The following is a 19978-nucleotide window of genomic DNA, read 5'->3' as shown; positions in this document are numbered from 1 at the left end:
GCACGGGTCGGCGACCAGCTGCAGTGTGCCAACCCGCAGGTCAGACTTGTACCCAAAGTTTACGTAAGTCTGTCCTTAACACCGCATTTCTACCGCCCACCCCGGGGCTGCTGCTTCTGACCTACTAGCAGGTGCTCAGGGAGCAGGAGGGAGCAGCACTGAGGCCCACGGACACCCATGGACACCCACAGCTGGACCAGAGGCTCACTAGCCGGGACAACGACACCGCCAACAGACGCCACCCTACGGAGCTGTGCTTTCCTACGTGAAAATAATCAGACTTCAGCGCACAGGTGCTGCTCTCGATACGCAGACACCAGCGAGAACGGCCTGGCTTCACGCCGTATAATGAACACCACTTGTAGAATGAGTGCCAGTCACTGCGTGGAAACCCAAGCACACGTACTCGGAGGGATGTCACCATCAGGTGGTCATGGAATCAGCGTGAGTGTCGCACCGATTCCCACAGGGAGACTGGGAATATGTGCAGTCCCCAAAACCAGCCAAAGCAAATGCCACATGTAAAAACTTCGGTTTCCTTAAAACCCAAACCACCTTTCCAGGGAGATCCTGCTCACTTGTAAACAAGTTTCCAAGAAAATGGTCCATGGTGCAGAAAACAGTCAAAAACAAATAAATAAGATGACACAATAAATCAGCACCAAGTAACAAAATAGGAATGTCTGAAAGAGCAAAATAATTAAAAGAAAAAAAGACCCAGTGGAGGCTGCCCTTCAAGGTGAGCTGAAGGAGGCAGGTGCTAATCTGGACAATGTCATAAAAGTGATGAGTTACAGAACCATCTCCGAGGGTCCTAGGAGGTACTGGGCCCGCGTGCGTGTGTGCGTGTGTGTGGTCATAATAGCCAATGCATCTCCTGAAAGTTCTTGTACAGAGATGCGGTGGACACTTGGCACACAGCCCCTCAAGACAAGTGTCACTGGGCCAGTGGAGGGGAAGCATCAGAGTGGAGGCGCCGGAACACAACACCAGGAGCTCGTTCTCCGGCCCCACGGCTCTCAGCGAGATCAGTCTGGTCACGCTAAAAAGCCAGAGAGGCTCCCGCCCCGCACACCACCGGTCCGCAGTGGGAGGACTCCATCTCCGAAGAAGCCCCTCTGCTCTGGGGCAGCCGGGCTTGCAAACCCAAACATCAAACAGACCGGGGGTGGGGGTTGCAGAAAGCAACGTTCTGGAGGCCCTCCACCAGACACATGGGTCGCCACGGCCCGGCACTGCGGCACTCTGTCCTCACAGCCTTGTGGAAGGACACCCCAAGGGGACACACCGTCACGAGGGGACAGGTGGACTGAGCGTACCATGCCAGGGAGCTATGACAGAGGAAGACAAAGAAAGCGGGCCACAGAAACTGATGACCAGAACCCGGCCCGCCTCTCCAACGTCCACGGGCAGTGCGGAAGGGGCAGGCCGGAGCAAGACAAGACATCAGACTCTGCTCTGCAGATTGTCACAATCTTCTTGTGAAGAAATCAGTCATCTTGCTTTTTATGTCCCTAGAGTTATATTTAACATGTGCTACACAACTGACTACTTTCAACCCTGCCCATGAATATCTACGTATTTCAGAGATTACCTTCCCCATAGCTTCATAGGTTTCGTTAATCTGTTTAAAGCTATGGCTAGAATACTTACAATATTAAATAGAAGCTATAGTGAGAAAAGAAATTTTTAAAAAAGCCAAAACATTTGATAAACTCTATAGAACATGAGTGAAACATCTCCAAACAAGTGGTTTTGTTTTTAAGCAGAAAAATCAATGCAGTTTTCTTAACTGTCAGCATCGCCACTGAGCAGATTGAAAAGCATGAACACAGCCATTTAACTTCCCCCACTTCTCAGATGCACCTAACGACCTCCACAGATGCCCCAGCCCTTTCTTAAACTGTTTAGAAATGAGAGTAATTTTAAGGAAAATTAAAAACCTGATACACTTTCCCTAAAATATCTTTACACATGTTAAGGACTTCCTTCTGGGAAAGCAGACAAACGGTAACTTTAATGATCGCCTTCTAAGAAGCTCCTTTATTGACCAACTGGTTGACACTGGCCAGGAAACCCTACTGTGGTCTGTTACATCATTCACAAAACACTGTCGCAAAAATAAAGGAAATAGCTACAGACGTAATAACTAAGAGGCATCAGAGGCAGGACTGGAAGGTGGGAATTTCTTTTTTTTTTTAAGATCTTATTTATTTGACAGAGAGATCACAAGCAGAGAGACAGGCAGAGAGAAAGGGGGAGCAGGCTCCCCGCTGAGCAGAGAGCCCAATGCGGGACTCGATCCCAGGACCCCGGGATCATGACCTGAGCCAAAGGCAGAGGCTTAACCCGCTGAGCCACCCAGGTGCCCCGAAAAGTTAGAACTTCTTAAACACACCATTTGAAACTAAGATTTACGTACCCAGTACTATTTAGTATTTCCAGAATCTGTTTGCTGAATCCACACTTTGCTTCCTAAATGCAGAAAAAGAAAAAAAAATGAGTAACGATGTATTACATTTTCTATGCAGCCCACTGGCATGGTCCCATGGTACGTCAGTCACCAGGGTGGCGTGGACACACCCCAGCGCATACAGGCTCTGACCATCGGGGAGGACACGTGTCCTGGAACCTGACAAGCTCTGTGGTCTAACCTTCCTGAGTGGAGCCCTGACGCTCTCCAGTTCGACTCCTTCTCCATTTCACTCTCAACAGACGAGCTCAACTCACCTAGCCTTTCTGCAATGATGACGATCGTATCTCCCCGTCCCGAACTAGACAGTCACTCCCGTTTTGTAAAATGTATCTTTATAGAGTACTGACTTTTTTTTTTGAGATTATGGCTCTGCAACATGGCTCCTATCGGGCCCCCAGTCCCTGCAATCAATCCCATGGAGCGGCGAGACCCCACATAAACTTCTCAACAAATGATTCTGCTTCCAAAGATATCAACACCAGCCAGACTTCCAGAAAACACTGGAGAATTTTGAGAATAAAAATCTGCTTTAAAAAATCACCAAGAAAATATAAAACGGTAACTTTATCCTGAGAAGTATTAACTTCCTCTTTATTTTGTTTTAATAAAATCAGTGAATCTCTCAAAGAATCTAGGTCCTACCCTAGTGACCCTAGGATGCGGAAACCTTTACCACCAGCTTCCCAGTCGCTATCTTCACTGTAACAGTTACACTGACTAGTTACGTTAACTAGTTGTTACGTTAACTCTCACCCTGGCTACCACAACCTCATTCTCAATGACCCCTGAGGAACCCGTCCAGGTACACCCGGGGCAGTGACACCCAGGGAGGTTAAGCGGGCCGCCAACACACCTGGGCAGTGCCAGCGCCACAGGGAATACGCGTTTCTCGGTTCCGTCAGCCTCGCCTCTCAGGGCTTTAGCCTCCCCAGTTCCGAAACAGACCACACTGTCCCCCTCTGCCCACCTCCGCAACTGGTTGCGAATAAAGGAAGGTAGCAGAGCCCGGTGTCTGGAGATCTCCGTTCCAGTCCAGGTACAAACGATCATCAGTTTTGCTCAAGCTGTTGGTGGGAGTGATCTATCAAACTTGATATTCAAAATGACGCCCAGCCAACATGTATCTTCATCCAAAAAGCTACGGGAACCAACCCACTGTAAACAAGAACTGCCAAACTGCTTCACTCATTCACCAAATGGTGCTGACCACGCACGATGCCATGGGGCTTATTTCTCCAGTGCTCACTTCTTCAAGGGTGATCTAGGGCTGTGCACCCCAAGAGCTACAAGGCTCCCTGTACTCCGGAAGTATTGGGACCGAAGAGCCCAGTACAGGAGCCCACGGCCTACACGGGGGCCGGGACAGCAGCTAATGGCACCAGGACAGAGTGAACAGTGTTGACCAAGTTTGGCAGCAGAAAGAAATGCGCCCCACTGAGATGCTGATGATGAAGTCAGGCAAAATGTAGATTACTTTATTTGATCTCCATAAGCACCAATTAAGGCCTGGTAACTTCCTGATGCCGCTACAGCTTCATTAGCCACAGCTAGGAAAAAAGATTTAAGTGTCCCCTTGTTGCAAATGTTAGCATCGAAAGAAATCGCAAATAAAACCAGTTTTGAGCCCTTACCTGTTTGTTTCCTTTCATAAAGAGCATCACAGAAGCTTTATTCGTCAGTACTTTGAGCCTAAAGAGAGAAAATTGATATAAAATGGCTCAGCTCAATTATTAAACACCACTTTTGCTCCGCTTCAGGAGTAGCATGCATATCTGAAGGATAGCAGGATGATAGTTCACAGCTCTGAGTGGCATTAAACAAGCAAATGCACTGACATTTTCCTTTATTTCATTCTCTCCCTGAGCCACCATAAAACACAATATGGCTTTTAAGGCAATGAATGTTCCTTCAAGTTGCAATTCAAGCCCATCAACTCACAGCACTAAAAAAATAATAATAACCAACTCAATAAGGAATTGTTCAAGAAGGGGCCATACACGGAGCCCACCCACCACTTCCAAAACCAGGATCTTGTGTGCTCCCTGCTTCACTGCGAGGCCGCACACAGCTCCACACTCCCCAGTGCCCACGAGGTCACAGCAGCAGGGGAAGTGCCAAGGGCTGCGACACCCGGCAGCACCAGCGGCTCAAGTCCAGCGCCCCCACCCTCAGTCTGTGTCCCCCTGCCTGCCGGCTCTCACACCCCGCGCCCTCGCTTGCTGCCAGGAGCGCCCGCTGTCTGTGTCTAGCCTGAGGTCCAATCCGCCAGCTCAGGACAGTCTGCGGCATGAGAAGGGGCTGCTGAAGACCCTCTGAGCCCCGTGGTGGTCAGGCCACCGGCTCCTCCTCCCACTGGTGCTCTGGGTCACTCGCAGCTCACCCCCTCAGAGAACAAAGTGACCACAAATGAAGCACACAACTCTGCTAGCTCACAGCTAGGTCACGATCACTTCGGAGAGAGTACTCTGGGCTGACTCTCCGAAAAGAAGTAAGAAATAAGGCGCTGATCACCACCTGTCACCGACAGTAACACAACCATCTGGATCCAGGAAACCCAAACGTGTCCCTCCGTCCCACACGCAGAGACGTCACCAGACCGGAGAGCTCAGGCTCCAGCTCTCTGCGCTCTGGTGGTCCTTCAAGGGATCACTCCGAGTACACCGAAGACACATCCCTGTACAACCTCTCTGTAACTCTGGCTGGTTTAATTTCGGTGTCTGAGCCACAGGACACAGACACGGCACGTCAGGAAGAGAGAGCAGGTGTGATGAAGACAGGGACACAACGACAGCCACAGTGTACCCGACAGAGAAGGACAGGCGGGAAGCAGACACAAGCACACAGCAGGCACAGAGGACGTGGGAGGCTGCAGCGCCTCCACGAGCCGCCCAGGGGTACGAAAAAGAACGCGACTGGGTGCGCGCCCGGGCGACCCAGTCGGTTGAGCATCTGACTCTTGATTTCGCTCAGCTCATGATCTCAGGGTTGTGAGATCGAGCCCCGCATCAGGCTCTGCATCGGGTGTGGAGCCTGCTTGAGATTCTCTCTCCCTTTGCCCCTCCCCCCGAAGAACACAACTCGGGGCGCAGTCCACAAAGGGACTAGGAGCATCACCGTCCTATCCAAAAGGCGAGAAAGGGTACAAATCGTTTGAGAAAATGTGGCACTTACAGGTCAGTTTGACATATATGGGATACTACTTATTAATCAAGGGCAGATAAGTGAGGTGCTACTATAAACAATTTTAGAAATTCTCAAAATGCTCAATAGCAAGAAAATTACAAGAGGAAGTTTCACCTTACAGGCTCAGGCCCAAACTATGAATGGCTGATACACTGATGCATTTCGAAATAAAATTCTTCTTTAAATCTCTACATTAATTCAAATTTATTACAATAAAAATCCCTTTAAGCCTCCCTACAGGCCAAAGTCCAAAATTTCCATAAGACAAAATCTTTAAAAGCTGATTGAGATCCTTCATAAAACAAAGACCAATTTTACAGCTCCAAAATCTCCTTGAATTCTCAGTTCTCGTGGTTAGAACGGCAGTGTGAAACTCAAGTGTCGACACGCGCGCCACACGCAAAGCCTGCGCTCCTCACGTCGGCACCCTTCATGCTCAGCGCTCTGACGATGCCACCAGCAGGGACTGCCACTTGAGGACCAAGACTGCTGGATCCCAGCTCCAAAACACAGAGAAAAACTGAGTTGTTCCACTGAAACAGTGATATTTCCATAAAAACAAAGAATATCCTCCACCTAATCATTAATTTCGTGTAAAAATTTCTCCAGGGCAAATGAGACCATCCCAAGTTTGCATGGCCAATCTGACTGCAAACAACACAATTATGCTTGGCACACAAAAACAAATCCCTGATCTCTATGGAAAGAGCAATGCAAAAACCAAGAATTAAGAAATATTTTTAGGGGCGCCTGGGTGGCTCAGTGGGTTAAGCCTCTGCTTTCGGCTCAGGTCATGATCTTAGGGTCCTGGGATCGAGCCCTGCATCGGGCTCTCTGTGCTTCCCCCCTCTCTCTCTGCCTGCCTCTCTGCCTATTTGTGATCTTCCTCTCTGTTAAAAAAAAAAAAAAAAAAAAAAGAAATATTTTTAAAGTACTAAACAGGAGACTATTTGAAACTTCTAAAATACTTACCTTTCCTCTAATTTCGGAGCTTTAGGGCAAATTGTATCTAGTTCGTCAGATGCTTCCAGCTCCTGAAATAAACCCAGGTCTAAATTTAAGAAAACATTCACCACAACAAAAATCTCTTTGTTAACACAGATATCAATCAACTCATCAGAAATACTTCATATACATCCCAGATTCATTTTTGTAAATGCAGAAATTAATTTATATTCTAGATTGATTACTGCACTTAGAAAAGTGATCTCTAAATGAAAATCCGTCACAAAGTACAGACTTCTCAGCTCTAACCTTAATGACATCGAGTCCTCCTATGAGCTCTCCAGAAACATAGAGCTGGGGATAGGTAGGCCAGTTGGAATAGGTTTTGAGGCCCTGACGAACTTCTTCATCTGAGAAGATATCAAAACTGCTAAACTGAATATTATGTTTGTTAAGGATTTCCACCATCTGCTTGCTGAAACCTGCATAGGAAAAAGAAAATCAAGAACTTAGCTTCTTTCTCATACCCGTGATTTCATACTGCTTCACAGCACACATGAGCTACTGACCAGAGTCTGCCTGTCTCACCCACAACTTCATCAGCACGCCTATGCGGCACGTAAGGAGAAAAATGAGTTCCAAAAACCCCTTATCTGACCTTGAACTGTATCACGTGCTCCAGTATGGCTTAGTGTAAAGCACACTTGTGAGTCTAAAAGTCTGTACATATTTATCAATGTTCCTCTTACTCTTAGGCACATTTTTTGTCGGAGGAGAAACAAGTCTAGCCAGAAGGCCCGGGCACCCGCTCCGTCCAGCAGGGAGACGAACAGTGGGGGCCTGCACCAGCTCCCCCGCTCCCTGCACTCCCCCACCAATCAGAGGACGGAGCTGGATGCCCCAGACCATCCCCCCCAGCTCTGCTGTCTGTGAATCTCTAGGAATCACCACTGGATGGAGGAAAGGCCCCACAGCAGCCATCACTAGCCACTCACTGTGCACACAGAATGGAAACCCAACTGTTTGGTTTCTAGTGCCTTGTACTAGGTCTGGGTGCCCGGTCCAGCTCTTCTCTGTCTTTTGCCATCTCTAATAGAATATATTAAAAGTCAAGGAGGAATGTGTTCTTTCAGTTGAAACTGGTGCATTGAATTTCAAACCTGTCTTCTCTGTTGTTATATAGGCACTGTCAACAGACTGACACTGTTCTTTCTCATCTGGTACCGTAACCTGACAGTCTCTTTTTTAAAACTATTTACATTCCCTAAAGTATGTAATGTGATTTTTTTTTACTGCACTGTAGTGACAATCTTACGTTCCATGATTTTATTATACTTTTGTGACACATTTTTGTCCTGTACTTTTTTGACATCATTTTCTGATTATGACATTAGCACTGGAGAGCGACAGTGTGAATATCAGTCTTTGTAAATCTATTAGTCTTATCTGAAAAGACGGTATTTTTCCTTCCATAAGCTAATTCTTCCCAATTGTTTTTCAATACTTTGTATCACGCCTCTCACTTTCCATCCTTCTTTTCAAACACAGTCATAATTCACGAGAAAATCGCCTGTTCTTCAGGGGCAAAATTTCTGCAGGATTTCATCAGCCTTTTGAAATAAAATCAAATCATAAAATTCGGTGTAAGATTAATCGCAAAAATGGGCATCACCTGCTGTCATGCAAAAACACTTCTCCTCTTAAAACCTGGATGTTTTACTGAGCTCCAGACATTTTTCAGATCTACAGTTTATTGAGATGAAGCACTGGTATTTATTTGTACAGCATATAAGTTGCTGTTCCTCCAACTCAAGTGTTAAGTTCATGTACAGCCTGAAGTAAAACACTGATTCTGAGATTTTTTTCATTCATCTGGGAGTTCATTAGTAAACAGCTAACGGCTGATTGCTGATGGTTATTCTGTTGCCAATATATTAACTCATTTCTACTGTAACTGGCTGCGGAAAAGCTTCATTTTAGCTTTAGGCAATTACATGCAGACTAGAAAGATTGATGGGTAATGTTTCATTTTTAAGGGTTAAAGTAGCAGACTGGAAATGTTATGCTTAAGGATAAAATAGTGAGAAGGCTTCCTACCAATAACACAATATTTATACACTTTTTTTTTTTTTTTTTTAAGAAAAATGCACGCATGCCATAGAAATATTTGCAAAAGGGAGAACCACGTTTAGCTGCCGCACAACCAGTGCTTCAGTCCACGGTTGTCTGTACTCACAACAGGAGGCATGAACAGTGCACTGACCTCGGCCAGGCCAGCACTATGCAGTCCCAGTAAAACCCTAAAACCCACTTCTGAACCTACACTGCTGTGTCTGATTGAAAAAGAAAACCCCACTAAGGGGGACTTCTCCTGCAGAAGAAATGTCTGTCCCGTGGTTCCAATGTCCTTTGCTTCGCTCAAAGTCTTGTTGACGGAAACGAACACAAGAACTCCCAAATAGCGTCATTAACCGGCGTGCTCGAGGACTTGACATTCTGTTCAAAAACACGGACATCTCGGTGCTTCTGGAAAGTCTGCCTAAAACATGAGCGACCTCTCTCTCCTGTCCTCCTGAGGAACACAGAATAAGGATGATCTAATTCTTCAACAACAGACACCCTATCAACGCACCAGGCTCATACATAATACACGAACACACTTTTCTGCCAGTAGAGCCCAAAAGGAAAAGCGATGGAGACAGGTTCAGCTGAGAGCCAGCGGGCTCCAGAGCAGACCCTGAAATGGCTTTCAGGGCTTCCTTGAGAAAAAATTTAATGTTACTCACTAATGGTTTTTGATTAATTGAAAGCAAGGTGAGGGCCAGCTCATCAAAACTCACCACAGCCCTACTCCACAACGGGACCCAAGGGAGTCCTGGGTGCTACCAACGGCCTTCCTCGGGAATCTTGTACAAAACATGGAAATACCAGCCAGGTGCGTCTATGAGCACGAACGGCTGCTGCTTCTATAAAGGAGACTCTGGCTACCCTCCGTCTCCGATGTGCAAACACAAGAGCAAACCCCTTCTCCCCTAAGCAGCTCAGAAAGGAAGACGGTGAAAGTCAAGTGTGCCCCTACGTAAGAAAACGGGCCAGAGACGCGTCAGTGAAGGAAGTGGCAGGGCAGTCACAGCAAAAATCCCTTCTAGCTGATCCTTAAGTAGATATTTTTTTAAAGAATACCTACATTCTAAAAAGATCTGTTTACCCTATGTCACATATTTACTACCTCTGATAGAAGGTACAGAATGATGCTGTTACAGAAATCAAGACATTAGGAAACAGAATCCTGTTAAAAATGTAATTCTAAAAATGATTAAGAATAGGAGTGCCAGGGGGGCTTAGTCAGGTTAGTATCCAACTCGTGATTTGGGCTCTGGTTATGACCTTGGGGTCGTGGCATCCAGTCTGCTGTCGGGCTCTGAGCCCCTCCCTCCGCCAATCAATCAATCTCTCTCTCTCTCTCTCTCCAAAATAGAGAAAATGTTTTTAAGAAATTATAAAGAATAAAACAAGTACTTGTTTGGAATGGAACTGTAACTGGTAAATCATATATATCTAAAAAATTCTTTCAAATTCCCTAATTACATCTTTTATTATCTCAATGTCTATAATACTGTGTTTTTCAGAGTGTTCTGACATGTTATAAAGCTTCTTTTTTATTCTACCTTATTTATAGTCTTCTAAATGTCAGGCAGTTAATATACAAATGGCTAGAAAAACATTATACATTAAGTCTAATAAAAAGGTAAGCAGGAAAATGACTATCTCTAAGCGTCATTCTAACTGACTTGAATAATCATACAATACCTGATCTGAAAAGGATCTCCAAGACCGGCTCCAACCCCAACACCAGCGAAGGAAGGACTGAGGGCACAGGGAGGGTTACTGACCGGTACCCACATCACCAGGGCAGGAGCATAAGGTGGTGTTGGGATGCAGCTCACCTGCAGGGACACGGGCCACCTCGCTTCCCACCGCAGCGCCTCCCCCCTGCTTAGCAACCCTTCCCAAGCTGCACTGTAACCACCTGCCTGTCCTCAGGCTCTCACTCAGAAAGGCGAGAGAGAAGGCTCCTGTGCCAATCCCAAGAAGAGAGGACTCGATGGGTTTTACTGCAGGCTTACGGGGAAGAACCCGTCCCACGGGCTCATCGGCATCTGACAGCAGTCACCGCGGTTCAGGACGCAAGGAAGACACTGAATAAAACCCATCACACTCGTGTTGTCAGTCCCTGTTCTCAGGTCACCACAGAAAGTATCAGAAATGTTCTTCCTGCCTGAGAGAAAAGTAAACCAGTTGCAACCACTATTAAAAACAAACCAGCACAACAAAGGCCGGCTGTTGCTATCTGGGCTTAATTCTAGTAGAAATGAAGTTTTTCTTTTTCTTTTTTTTTTTTAAGATTTTATTTATTTATTTGACAGACAGAGATCACAAGTAGGCAGAGAGGCAGGCAGAGAGAGAGGAGGAAGCAGGCTCCCCGCTGAGCAGAGAGCCCAATGTGGGGCTCGATCCCAGGACCCTGGGATCATGACCTGAGCTGGAGGCAAAGGCTTAACCCCCTGAGCCACACAGGTGCCCCTAGAAACGAGGTTTTTCAACATTTAAATAGCAGGCATTACCTGATATGTAAATAGTAGCAAGGACATTTTTCAAGTAGAACTGAAAGAAAAAGGAACCACTTCTTTACCTTTTTAAGACAGGCCTCAAGATGAAACTTTATTTTTAAAACTAGACTTTCATAATCTAATATGTAATTTGCTAACCATATAGGGAAGAACTTACAATTAAATTTACACTGGAAGCTGGGTTGTTTTTATAAAGTCACACTGGACACGCAGTAATTGGATCCGTAGCACATTCTATTTTACTGCTGCGTCTCTTAATAAACTCCCTCCTGTACAGCTGAAACAAACACTCTCAGATTCTCAACAGCACCATCAAAGGGCATTAAATGCTCAATTATGAAGCATAATAACGCTGCACTAGGCATAGTAAAAAGAAAATAACATAAACCCAATACCAGAGGGGTCGAATAAACTCTAAAACTCACTTAAGGACAAAATTACAAGCATATATGTACAGAAAATAAGAGTGACTATAAGCCACAGAATTCAGAATCTTTCCATTATTAGCACCTAAAAGCAACAGGTGAACGCTGCAGTCACATAATTCGACTGTGGGACAAGAAGGAAGGTAAAAGCAGAGGGGAGACAGGAACGCCACCAAACTTCTACAGATTTTTAACTGCTGAATCTGGATGACACGAGTCGAGAGAGACTGCTAAGAAAGCCAGGAAACTGTTAATAGCAAAATGAACTGAGCAGACAAAAGGCCCATTCAGGTGACAGCAATGTGGTGGCTGGAACCTAATCCCAACTCCACTCCAAGGTGACCTGAACGGCCTCCCCCTCTTCGGGTATTTATGTAAATAAAACAAAAATCTTCAATCAGATGATTTCTAAGATGCCTCTGGGTTCCAGCATTCTCTGTGTCTGCTGCACACGAACTCTCACCACCACAGGACAGAACGCCAGTGGGAATTACAACTCTCCGGATTTTCTAAAGGCACCTCAGCACGAGTGTAAGAGCGACGGACAGAACAGAGACGGGCACCTGGCCGCGCCCCCACTCGTAAAGCACCCGTTCGGTGTGTGTCCTTGGGAAAGCAGCTTCTTACCACAGCGCGGCTCCTGTGGAGTTCCTTTCATAAACAACATGCAAGGGGCGGCGTGAGTTAACTTCTTCAGGCGAAGGCTGAGATCTTCTCTAGGGTGCTCGTTACCACTGGGTGGGAAGGAGCCGCTAGATGCATGTCGCTGAACTTTTTTGGTCAACTCAGGGGCATGCGCACCATCTAATCGGTCAATTTTCTGAGAATTCTGAAGTTAAAAAAGTCGTTTAGAATATGTGTGGCAATCTTTCATCATCCCTTTTACGATCCAAAATTTTAACAAGTATGAACTCACAGCTCTAGCCAATTTGTAAAGGCGTCAACGCCATTATTAGATATGTCTTTTAAAACCTGATTACCAACTGTCAGATGCATCTCAAGTTTAGAAATACGTAACTGTCTTCTGTAAACATACTAGGAGAACATCACTATGCCTCAAACTCAAACCGGATCAGAGTGTGACCTAAAACAGAAGAGCTCCCTCCCTCACTGGGACAAGTCTACCACTGGGTATAAATGCGGTACTGGGGGGGGACATGGTAACACTCCGGGGTGCCCTAAAGCACAGCTGTGCACCTGCTTCCTAAGAGAGTCATTAATCAAACCAGGACCAGCCAGATGTTCCATTACACCCAGGCACATGCCCTAAGTAACCAACTTTTACGCAATTCAGGGAACATTCTGAGTCTACAGTCAAGTATCTGGATTGTTGTCTAGAACCCCCAACTCTGACTGCCCATGTCACTTCTTCAGGATCCCCAGGCCAAGCTTCGGCGTCAGTGCAAACACACAGAGACTATGAGAAGACAGGGCACAGCGAGGAACAACTAAGTGCTGAATGTTCAGGGATCGGGGAGAGGGTAAAGGGACCAAGACAGAGCCCCGTGGCCCACGACAGATGCAGGATCTCTTGTGCCATCTTTATCCTTACCTTGAAAAACAGAAAGGTGGGAACAGAACTAATTTCATATTTTTCAGATACTTCAGGAACAGCTTCAGCTTCCAACTTTAAAATAAAAGAATTTAAAGCTTGATTATAAAAAGGTCCTTTTTTTACTACTTCAATATGTAAATCAGCTTCACATGCATCATCCCTTCAAGTTGTTGATGTTTTTAAAGAGTAGGGGAGGAAAGTTTATGACACATTTACATTTAAATGAGACTCACTGGGCCTGCGTGTCATCACTGAGACTGCAGTGTCAGAACAGGTTCAGAGGTTTTTATTTTGTTGCACATTTCAAAAGATGCCTGGAGGCTGTGAATAAAATTTTTGGTGCACTAGTGACCTAGTAAATTCTCAATCATATGCAGCTACTACTATATTGGAATCCATAAATCACTGACCCCAGTTATGTCATGATTACAGCGCTTATTTTCTGCCCACAGCAATTCTTGCCGTTTGCTCTATTGACTAATTTCAAGAGGCAGTACATCACGACTGACAGCTGTAGCCTTCTGCAAATTATGGAGCAAAAAGGAGTATTTCTTCAATAAACTATTGATGTCTGATAAATTTTACCGTTAACTCCTGCAAGGCTGCCGGATGCTAAGCAGATACCTTGCTAGGCTATTTGCTTCTGGGTCTATTCACACATTTAAATGCATTTTAAATAAGATGACTGCATTCTGCTTGGTAATCTCCTTGAGGCCCCTCAACACAATATGATGTGCTATCTGACATATGAATTTTAAACATGTTTAGTAACTCAACTCTAAGTAATTAGAACACAATTCCTGTAAGCTATTTATGTAGGACTTTCTCAACCACACACTTTGAGAAAAACCAAGACATAATATTATATCCTTCCCTCACAGGACTGTCAATTTAATATAAACTCTTTAAAACCAATAAAAATCTGTATTCACATTATACCTGTAGGAAATAAAATTTATTGATAAATTATATTGTTAAAAGATTTAAAAATATATATCCTGTATTTTTCCAGGAATAAAAGATTTCCACTGGGCTTGAAACACTATTTTTACCTAGCACTCCCCCGATCCAGTATCTATCTATCCAAATGAAGCCTGATGGTAAGTGGGAGGCAGAGTCATTTGTCTTTGCTTCCTACCTTCCATTTCAAATATTTCTTGGGTGCTCTTTTCCTACTTTGTTTTTTTTTCTTTAAAACACCTTTCTGAAACAATATTTTTAATTACTTTCATTTTTCAAAATGTACTAAGGTGAAAATTATATACATTTTAAATCAATATCCACTGTCCAATAAACCTGGAAAAATGAACAAGGAGAAGACAAAGCATTTGAAGACAGCTATTTAGAACATACTTTCTCAAAGTTTTTAAAACTTCTGTGTTGTTTTCTTTCATACAATTGCACACTCAGACCAAAGACGAACAGAAAAGGCAATGATTAAGGTGGTTCATTATTTTCTTTCTTTCAAATAATCTCTCGAAGGCCCACCACACTTTGGCATTGGGTTAGGCTCAGTTACTGTCCCCACCTGTGGTACTACTGGACTCTAACCACAAAATAAGACAAATTTTAAAAAGGGGCAATACTAAGAAGAGAAGGAAAAAAAAAAAAAAAAGAAACCCACAACATAATAGTCTTAACCAAGCCAGACAGGAAGCACTGGGACTCAAGAACACAGGCCTCTCTGTGGCTGAAAATTGACCTTGTCTCGTGTTCCTGCTGGTTTCCAACAGTCTTCCTTAATGACAATTTTTCCAGAAAATTTCAAAAAATTTTGAAATTCCTAAAGCCAGGAAGATCACCACATGCGCCTCTCGCAAAGCAGCTCCTAGGAAGATGTGATCTTAGTAAGACATCTTAGTAAGGCGGTGGTGACAGACAAGTTCCCCCGAGCACCGGCCAGCAGTGCCACTGAAGGCAAACCCATTCCCCAGAACATCAAGGGTACCTGAAGTTCTAAAACCTTTGCACACTGAAATTCGTTGGGAATATTTTTACTGGATGTAAAACAACATGACAGTTCTATCAATAAAAATAAAGAGTACTGAACACTGACCTGCATTCAGAAAAGACCAAAGGTCACGAGTTAACAGCAATCTTTCCTGGAAAGCCTGCCCAACGCCACAAACCATGACAAGCCCTTTGCAGACAATGGCCTAAATTACTAAATTAAAACCTGGAAAGGTTTTAATTAATACGTAATGGTGGCTAGGTAAAGACGTAACTTGTCCACAGACACACAGTTAATGAGTAGTAGAGCTAAGAAACTAACACAAGTTTGCTTGACTCTAAAACCTATGCTTTTTTCACTATATTGTCGTACACTTTTTCTACTGGATCAATCAAAAATAAAGATGAAATTTCAAAGACAGGATTTATACATGACTTGAGCATCCACCAAACATGAACATTTCCACACAGAATGCTTTTGGTGGGAACCAAAAGCACTGCCGACCATGACTCTCGAAGTCGGACACTTCCCCTGAAGTCTGCTTTATGTCTGTGGAGTGGGGTGAAGAGAGGCAGGGAGGTGTTACCACAGCAAGGGAAATCCAGAGGCAGGGAATTCACTGCCTCCAGGGTCACCGAAGACCACTAAGACAGTAGCGGTTAGTATCTATGACTCATCTAGGCCAGACACTGTTCTAAGAGCATTCTGTGTACTCATGGCACAATAACAGATGCTGTACTATTAGGAAGTTATCACACCTAACTTCCAGAAGAAACTGGCACTTAACAAGGTTAGGTAAGTCAGCCAAGATTCCAACACCCTTGAGTGGTGGAGCAGGGTAAGTATGCTCCAGAGCCAAGTTCTGCTCTCCACGGCCATGCTGCCATTTCAGCAAATGCTCTCCTCATTTTACTCAGTATCATCCATGTGACCACACCCACCTTCTCACCAAGCCTTCACTTGGCTTCCCATTGTTTCTTTTTCCCGAACTCTGAGACAGTCTCTCTGGCACCTTCCTTCACACCTGGCCAACCTCTACACGGCTGGCACATCCCAGGACTTGGTTCTGAGCGCACTTCTCCCAGTTATCCTCATTCTCCTTCAGTGGTCTCCTCCAACCCTGTGGCTCTAAGTACCGCCGATATGGCAACAACGCCCAAGCTGGATCCAGGCCAGACCTTGCCCATCGCCTCCAAGCTAGACACTCAACATGTGCACTCAGATCTCTACTAGGTGTCTCCCACTACACCTGTTCCTCCCCACGGCAACCTGATCTCTTTAATCCATCCAGATGACCAAATCAAAAAGGAGACAATTTTGATGAATCCATTTCCCTCACCGGACATCCACTCTATCAACAGGTCCTCCGGGTTTCCCATCCAAAATATAAGCCAAATCAGACCATCACATCATTTCAATGCTCCCTCTCCACTAGAGTCACAGAGTCACTGGCCTGTGAAAACAGCTTCCTAATGAGTGTACTTCTAGTCTGCCTCCTTCCTTCCCCCACTTCAAACCACTCCCCACAGGACAGCTGGAGGAATCAACTTAACAGAAATCCAATTATGTGTCACTTCCACTGCACTCAGAATAATACCCAAACTCTTCCAGCGCCCACAAGGTCATCTGGCTGTTCCCTACCTCTCCAACCTCTAGCCATAACCTCTCCTTCTTCATTATCTCCACCGACCTCCTGTCGGCCCTCCAACAGTGTTCACGTGCTGATGCATGGTCTAAATGTTCATCCCCAGCTCTTCCAAGAACTCCTTTTCACGTTCCTGCTTTCCCTTACGAGATACACCTCTCTAGCCCAACCCAAATAAAGTGCCCACCCGCCCCCAAGTCCTCCTCTTCAATGGCCTATTTCCTTCTTTTCGGAACTTACTACTATCTGAAGTTACCTTGGTTATATGTTGACTCCATGTCCCTACTGCTCTGTACTCCCAGTGACTAGCATATGGTGGTCTATGTAAGTATTAGATAAATAAATTCTAACACAATACTGAACAAATGTTGGTCACTACTGCTAAGCCTACAATGGCACTGCCCACTGGCCAGGGTGGTCCTGATCCCCAAGGCTGCGAACAATTAAACCTGACCTTCAGAGACATTTTGTTAAGTTTCTTAAAGAGGCTTCTTTCTAACTCTTGTGACATGTGATCTAAAAGGAAAATTTTTTTAAAATCAAATTTTTTGGTAGCTTTTAAAAGCCCTTTACCAAACTTAGCCCAGGAATAACTAATAAACTTTGTCAATTATTTGTATTTTTTTTATTACCCAGATAGGGTAAATAAAAGTTGGGGTATTTTTAAGATTTAGCAATTCTACTTGAATTATCTGAGAGGCATTTTTAAGAGTTCCCCCAAAATGGAATCCTACATATGTTCTCTAAAATGCCATCATCATCATTATTATCAATATTATTATTATTATTATACCAGTATTCTCTGGTGCTGAGAAACAGGAATTCAGCTAACTGGTACCTAGCTAGACAGCTGGTTAGTCCCCTTCTGGAGATTGCCTGACATTGTCTGTTTACACAAGCTAATTGTACAGACATTTAGAATAAAACATTTCTATAACCATATAGAATTTATCTATACTGATTATATAAACCCTTAGAAATTAAATACTATGAACTGTATTTTAAGATACTTGCATATTCAATGATAAATCAAACTAAAACACGTCTTAGTTTCTGAAAATAATAAAATGCTAATTTAAGTATATAACCCCCTCTATGCCTCCGCCATCATACCTAAAGCGACCACGGACATATACGGCAGGTACCGTACAGTGTAACAAGACCGTTACTAAATGAAACAGTAGTACAAACCTCACCAACCAGGCAGAAATAAGCCTGACTTTGAGAACTGACGGACTAAAGTGCGCTGTCAAGGAAATGAATACCACAGCCTAACTAGAGCAGAATACCAAGCTGGAAGAGGGGTGCGGGAGGGTCACTCAGAAGGTGGGGGCCACCTCACAGAGAAAGCAATGAAAACAAGGTAAGATAAAGGTCTCTGATTCAAGTATCCCAGCATCTAGTCAAGAACAAACAAGGGACATCTGGGTAGGTCAGGGGTTGGGTGTCCCACTTGACTTCCGCTCAGATCATGATCTCGGGGTTGTGAGATCAAGCCCCGCGTTGGGCTCCGGCGGGGGATGAAGTCTGCTCGGGACTCTCGCTCCCTTCTTTCCCTCACCCCACCCCCACAAGTGCTCTCTCTTAAAAAAAAAAAAGCCAATTAAAACAAGAAATCAAATGACAGAACAGAAAAAACACAAGAGTCTCTAACTAATGGTTGAACCAATGGCACAGACTAAGTTCAGAGATGAAAGGAATAAAAGCCACAGGAGTACACAGGAGACTTCATAGAAAATGGATTTGAACTGAATCATCACGTTGAGTACTTTAACAACATACAACTTTAATATGGAGAAAAAGTAATGATAAATTTAATAATTAAAAAATTGAATAAAATTTCAATAACTAAATCATAATAAAATCAAATGTGAAGTTAAAAATGAATGGCCACGCCTATAAAAAGAGGAACTTGATCTGGAGCTCCAACAGAGCTAGTGGCACCCAGCGCCCCCAGCACAGGGAGCCTCGAGCGGCTCTTCCTCCTTCCTCCGTCTCCACCAGACACGAGATCTTGAAAGATTCTATCTCCCAAACAAGCGATTAAATGATAAATGTGTTTTCCCATTTTAGTTAAAGATAAAGTGCCAACAAGCTGACTTTACATAATTTGAAAAGCAAGGGCATGTAACATTTTAATTCGTCATTTAACTTTATTCTGAGCAAATGTTAAGTTTTCAGTAAGACTTTCAGCTGTACGAGTAACTCGTGTAACTCCTCTAAGCCCTTGGATGCGGGCAACCCTCCGCCTGGGGCCCAGAGCCGCAGGGAGGTCCAGACAGGGTGGCCAGCGCGGGAGAGGACGCACCGCACAGTGCCGAGGAGCACGGGCGCCCTCCGTCACTGCACCCTCAGCACAAGCAAAAGCGAGCTCATTCAGCTCCAGTAAACCTACGGGTCCTGCCTTTCAGCAACCTGTTCCAGTGAGCAGGATACCCAGGCCAAAAGGCACGCTTGCTTTTCTCAGGTATTGCTTTTCCATCATCCACAAAGTAAGAAACTACTTATGGTCACAAAACTTTATGACCTTCAAAACTCTTCGAAACATGTTTAAGATCACCTCATACAATGGTTTTGTAAATGTAAGTTAAGCAATCAACTGATCTCTATAATTCACAAGTCAAAAATGCCAGACTAGGGGAACCTGGGTGGCTCAGTTCGTTAGGCGCCTGCCTTTGGCTCAGATCATGATCTCAGGGTCCTGGGATCAAGTCCCACGTCAGGCTCTCTGCTCAGTGGGGAGTCTGCTTCTCCTTCTCCCTATGCCACGCCCCCCACCACAGAGCTCGTGCACTCTCTCTCACTCTCTAACAGTATCTTTAAAAAGAAAAAAAACAAAAACAAAAAACTAAGAAATCAAATTAAAAGACAGAGGAGGCTGAACATGGGTTCTCTACCCGAGATGGCTCAAGAGCTCTCCCTGACAAAAGCGAGCTCTCTTTAAAGGAACGGCATCCTCTCTTACTGAGGCAAACCAACAGATCGCTCAAATATTTCACTTATTTGCTCAACATTTAAATTACCTACCTTATAAACTCCATGCAAATTATTTTTACCACTTACAAGAAACACTACTGGGATGCCTGGTGACTCAGCTGCTTGAGCATCCAACTCTTGGTTTCAGTTCAGGTCACGATCTCAGGGTTGTGAGATGGAGCCCTGTGTCA

General features: G+C 44.6%; 1 protein-coding gene across 1 annotated transcript in view; it reads right to left on the bottom strand.

Annotated features, from left to right (window-relative positions):
* Positions 1–19978, bottom strand: part of GLRX3 (glutaredoxin 3) — a 32650-nt gene that overhangs the window by 3919 nt on the left and 8753 nt on the right. Inside the window, exons 3-8 of the mRNA XM_032312459.1 lie at positions 13213–13287; positions 12288–12489; positions 6914–7086; positions 6632–6693; positions 4108–4165; positions 2423–2475 (exon numbers count right to left, since the gene is read on the bottom strand). Coding sequence (XP_032168350.1) covers positions 2423–2475; positions 4108–4165; positions 6632–6693; positions 6914–7086; positions 12288–12489; positions 13213–13287 — 623 coding nt within the window. The remainder of the gene's footprint in view (positions 1–2422; positions 2476–4107; positions 4166–6631; positions 6694–6913; positions 7087–12287; positions 12490–13212; positions 13288–19978) is intronic.

The sequence above is a fragment of the Mustela erminea genome, chromosome 14, assembly GCF_009829155.1.
Source record: "Mustela erminea isolate mMusErm1 chromosome 14, mMusErm1.Pri, whole genome shotgun sequence".
Taxonomy (NCBI): Eukaryota; Metazoa; Chordata; class Mammalia; order Carnivora; family Mustelidae; genus Mustela; species Mustela erminea.
The sequence above is the reverse complement of the archived record's forward strand: the minus strand, read 5'-3'. Positions and strand labels throughout refer to the sequence as shown.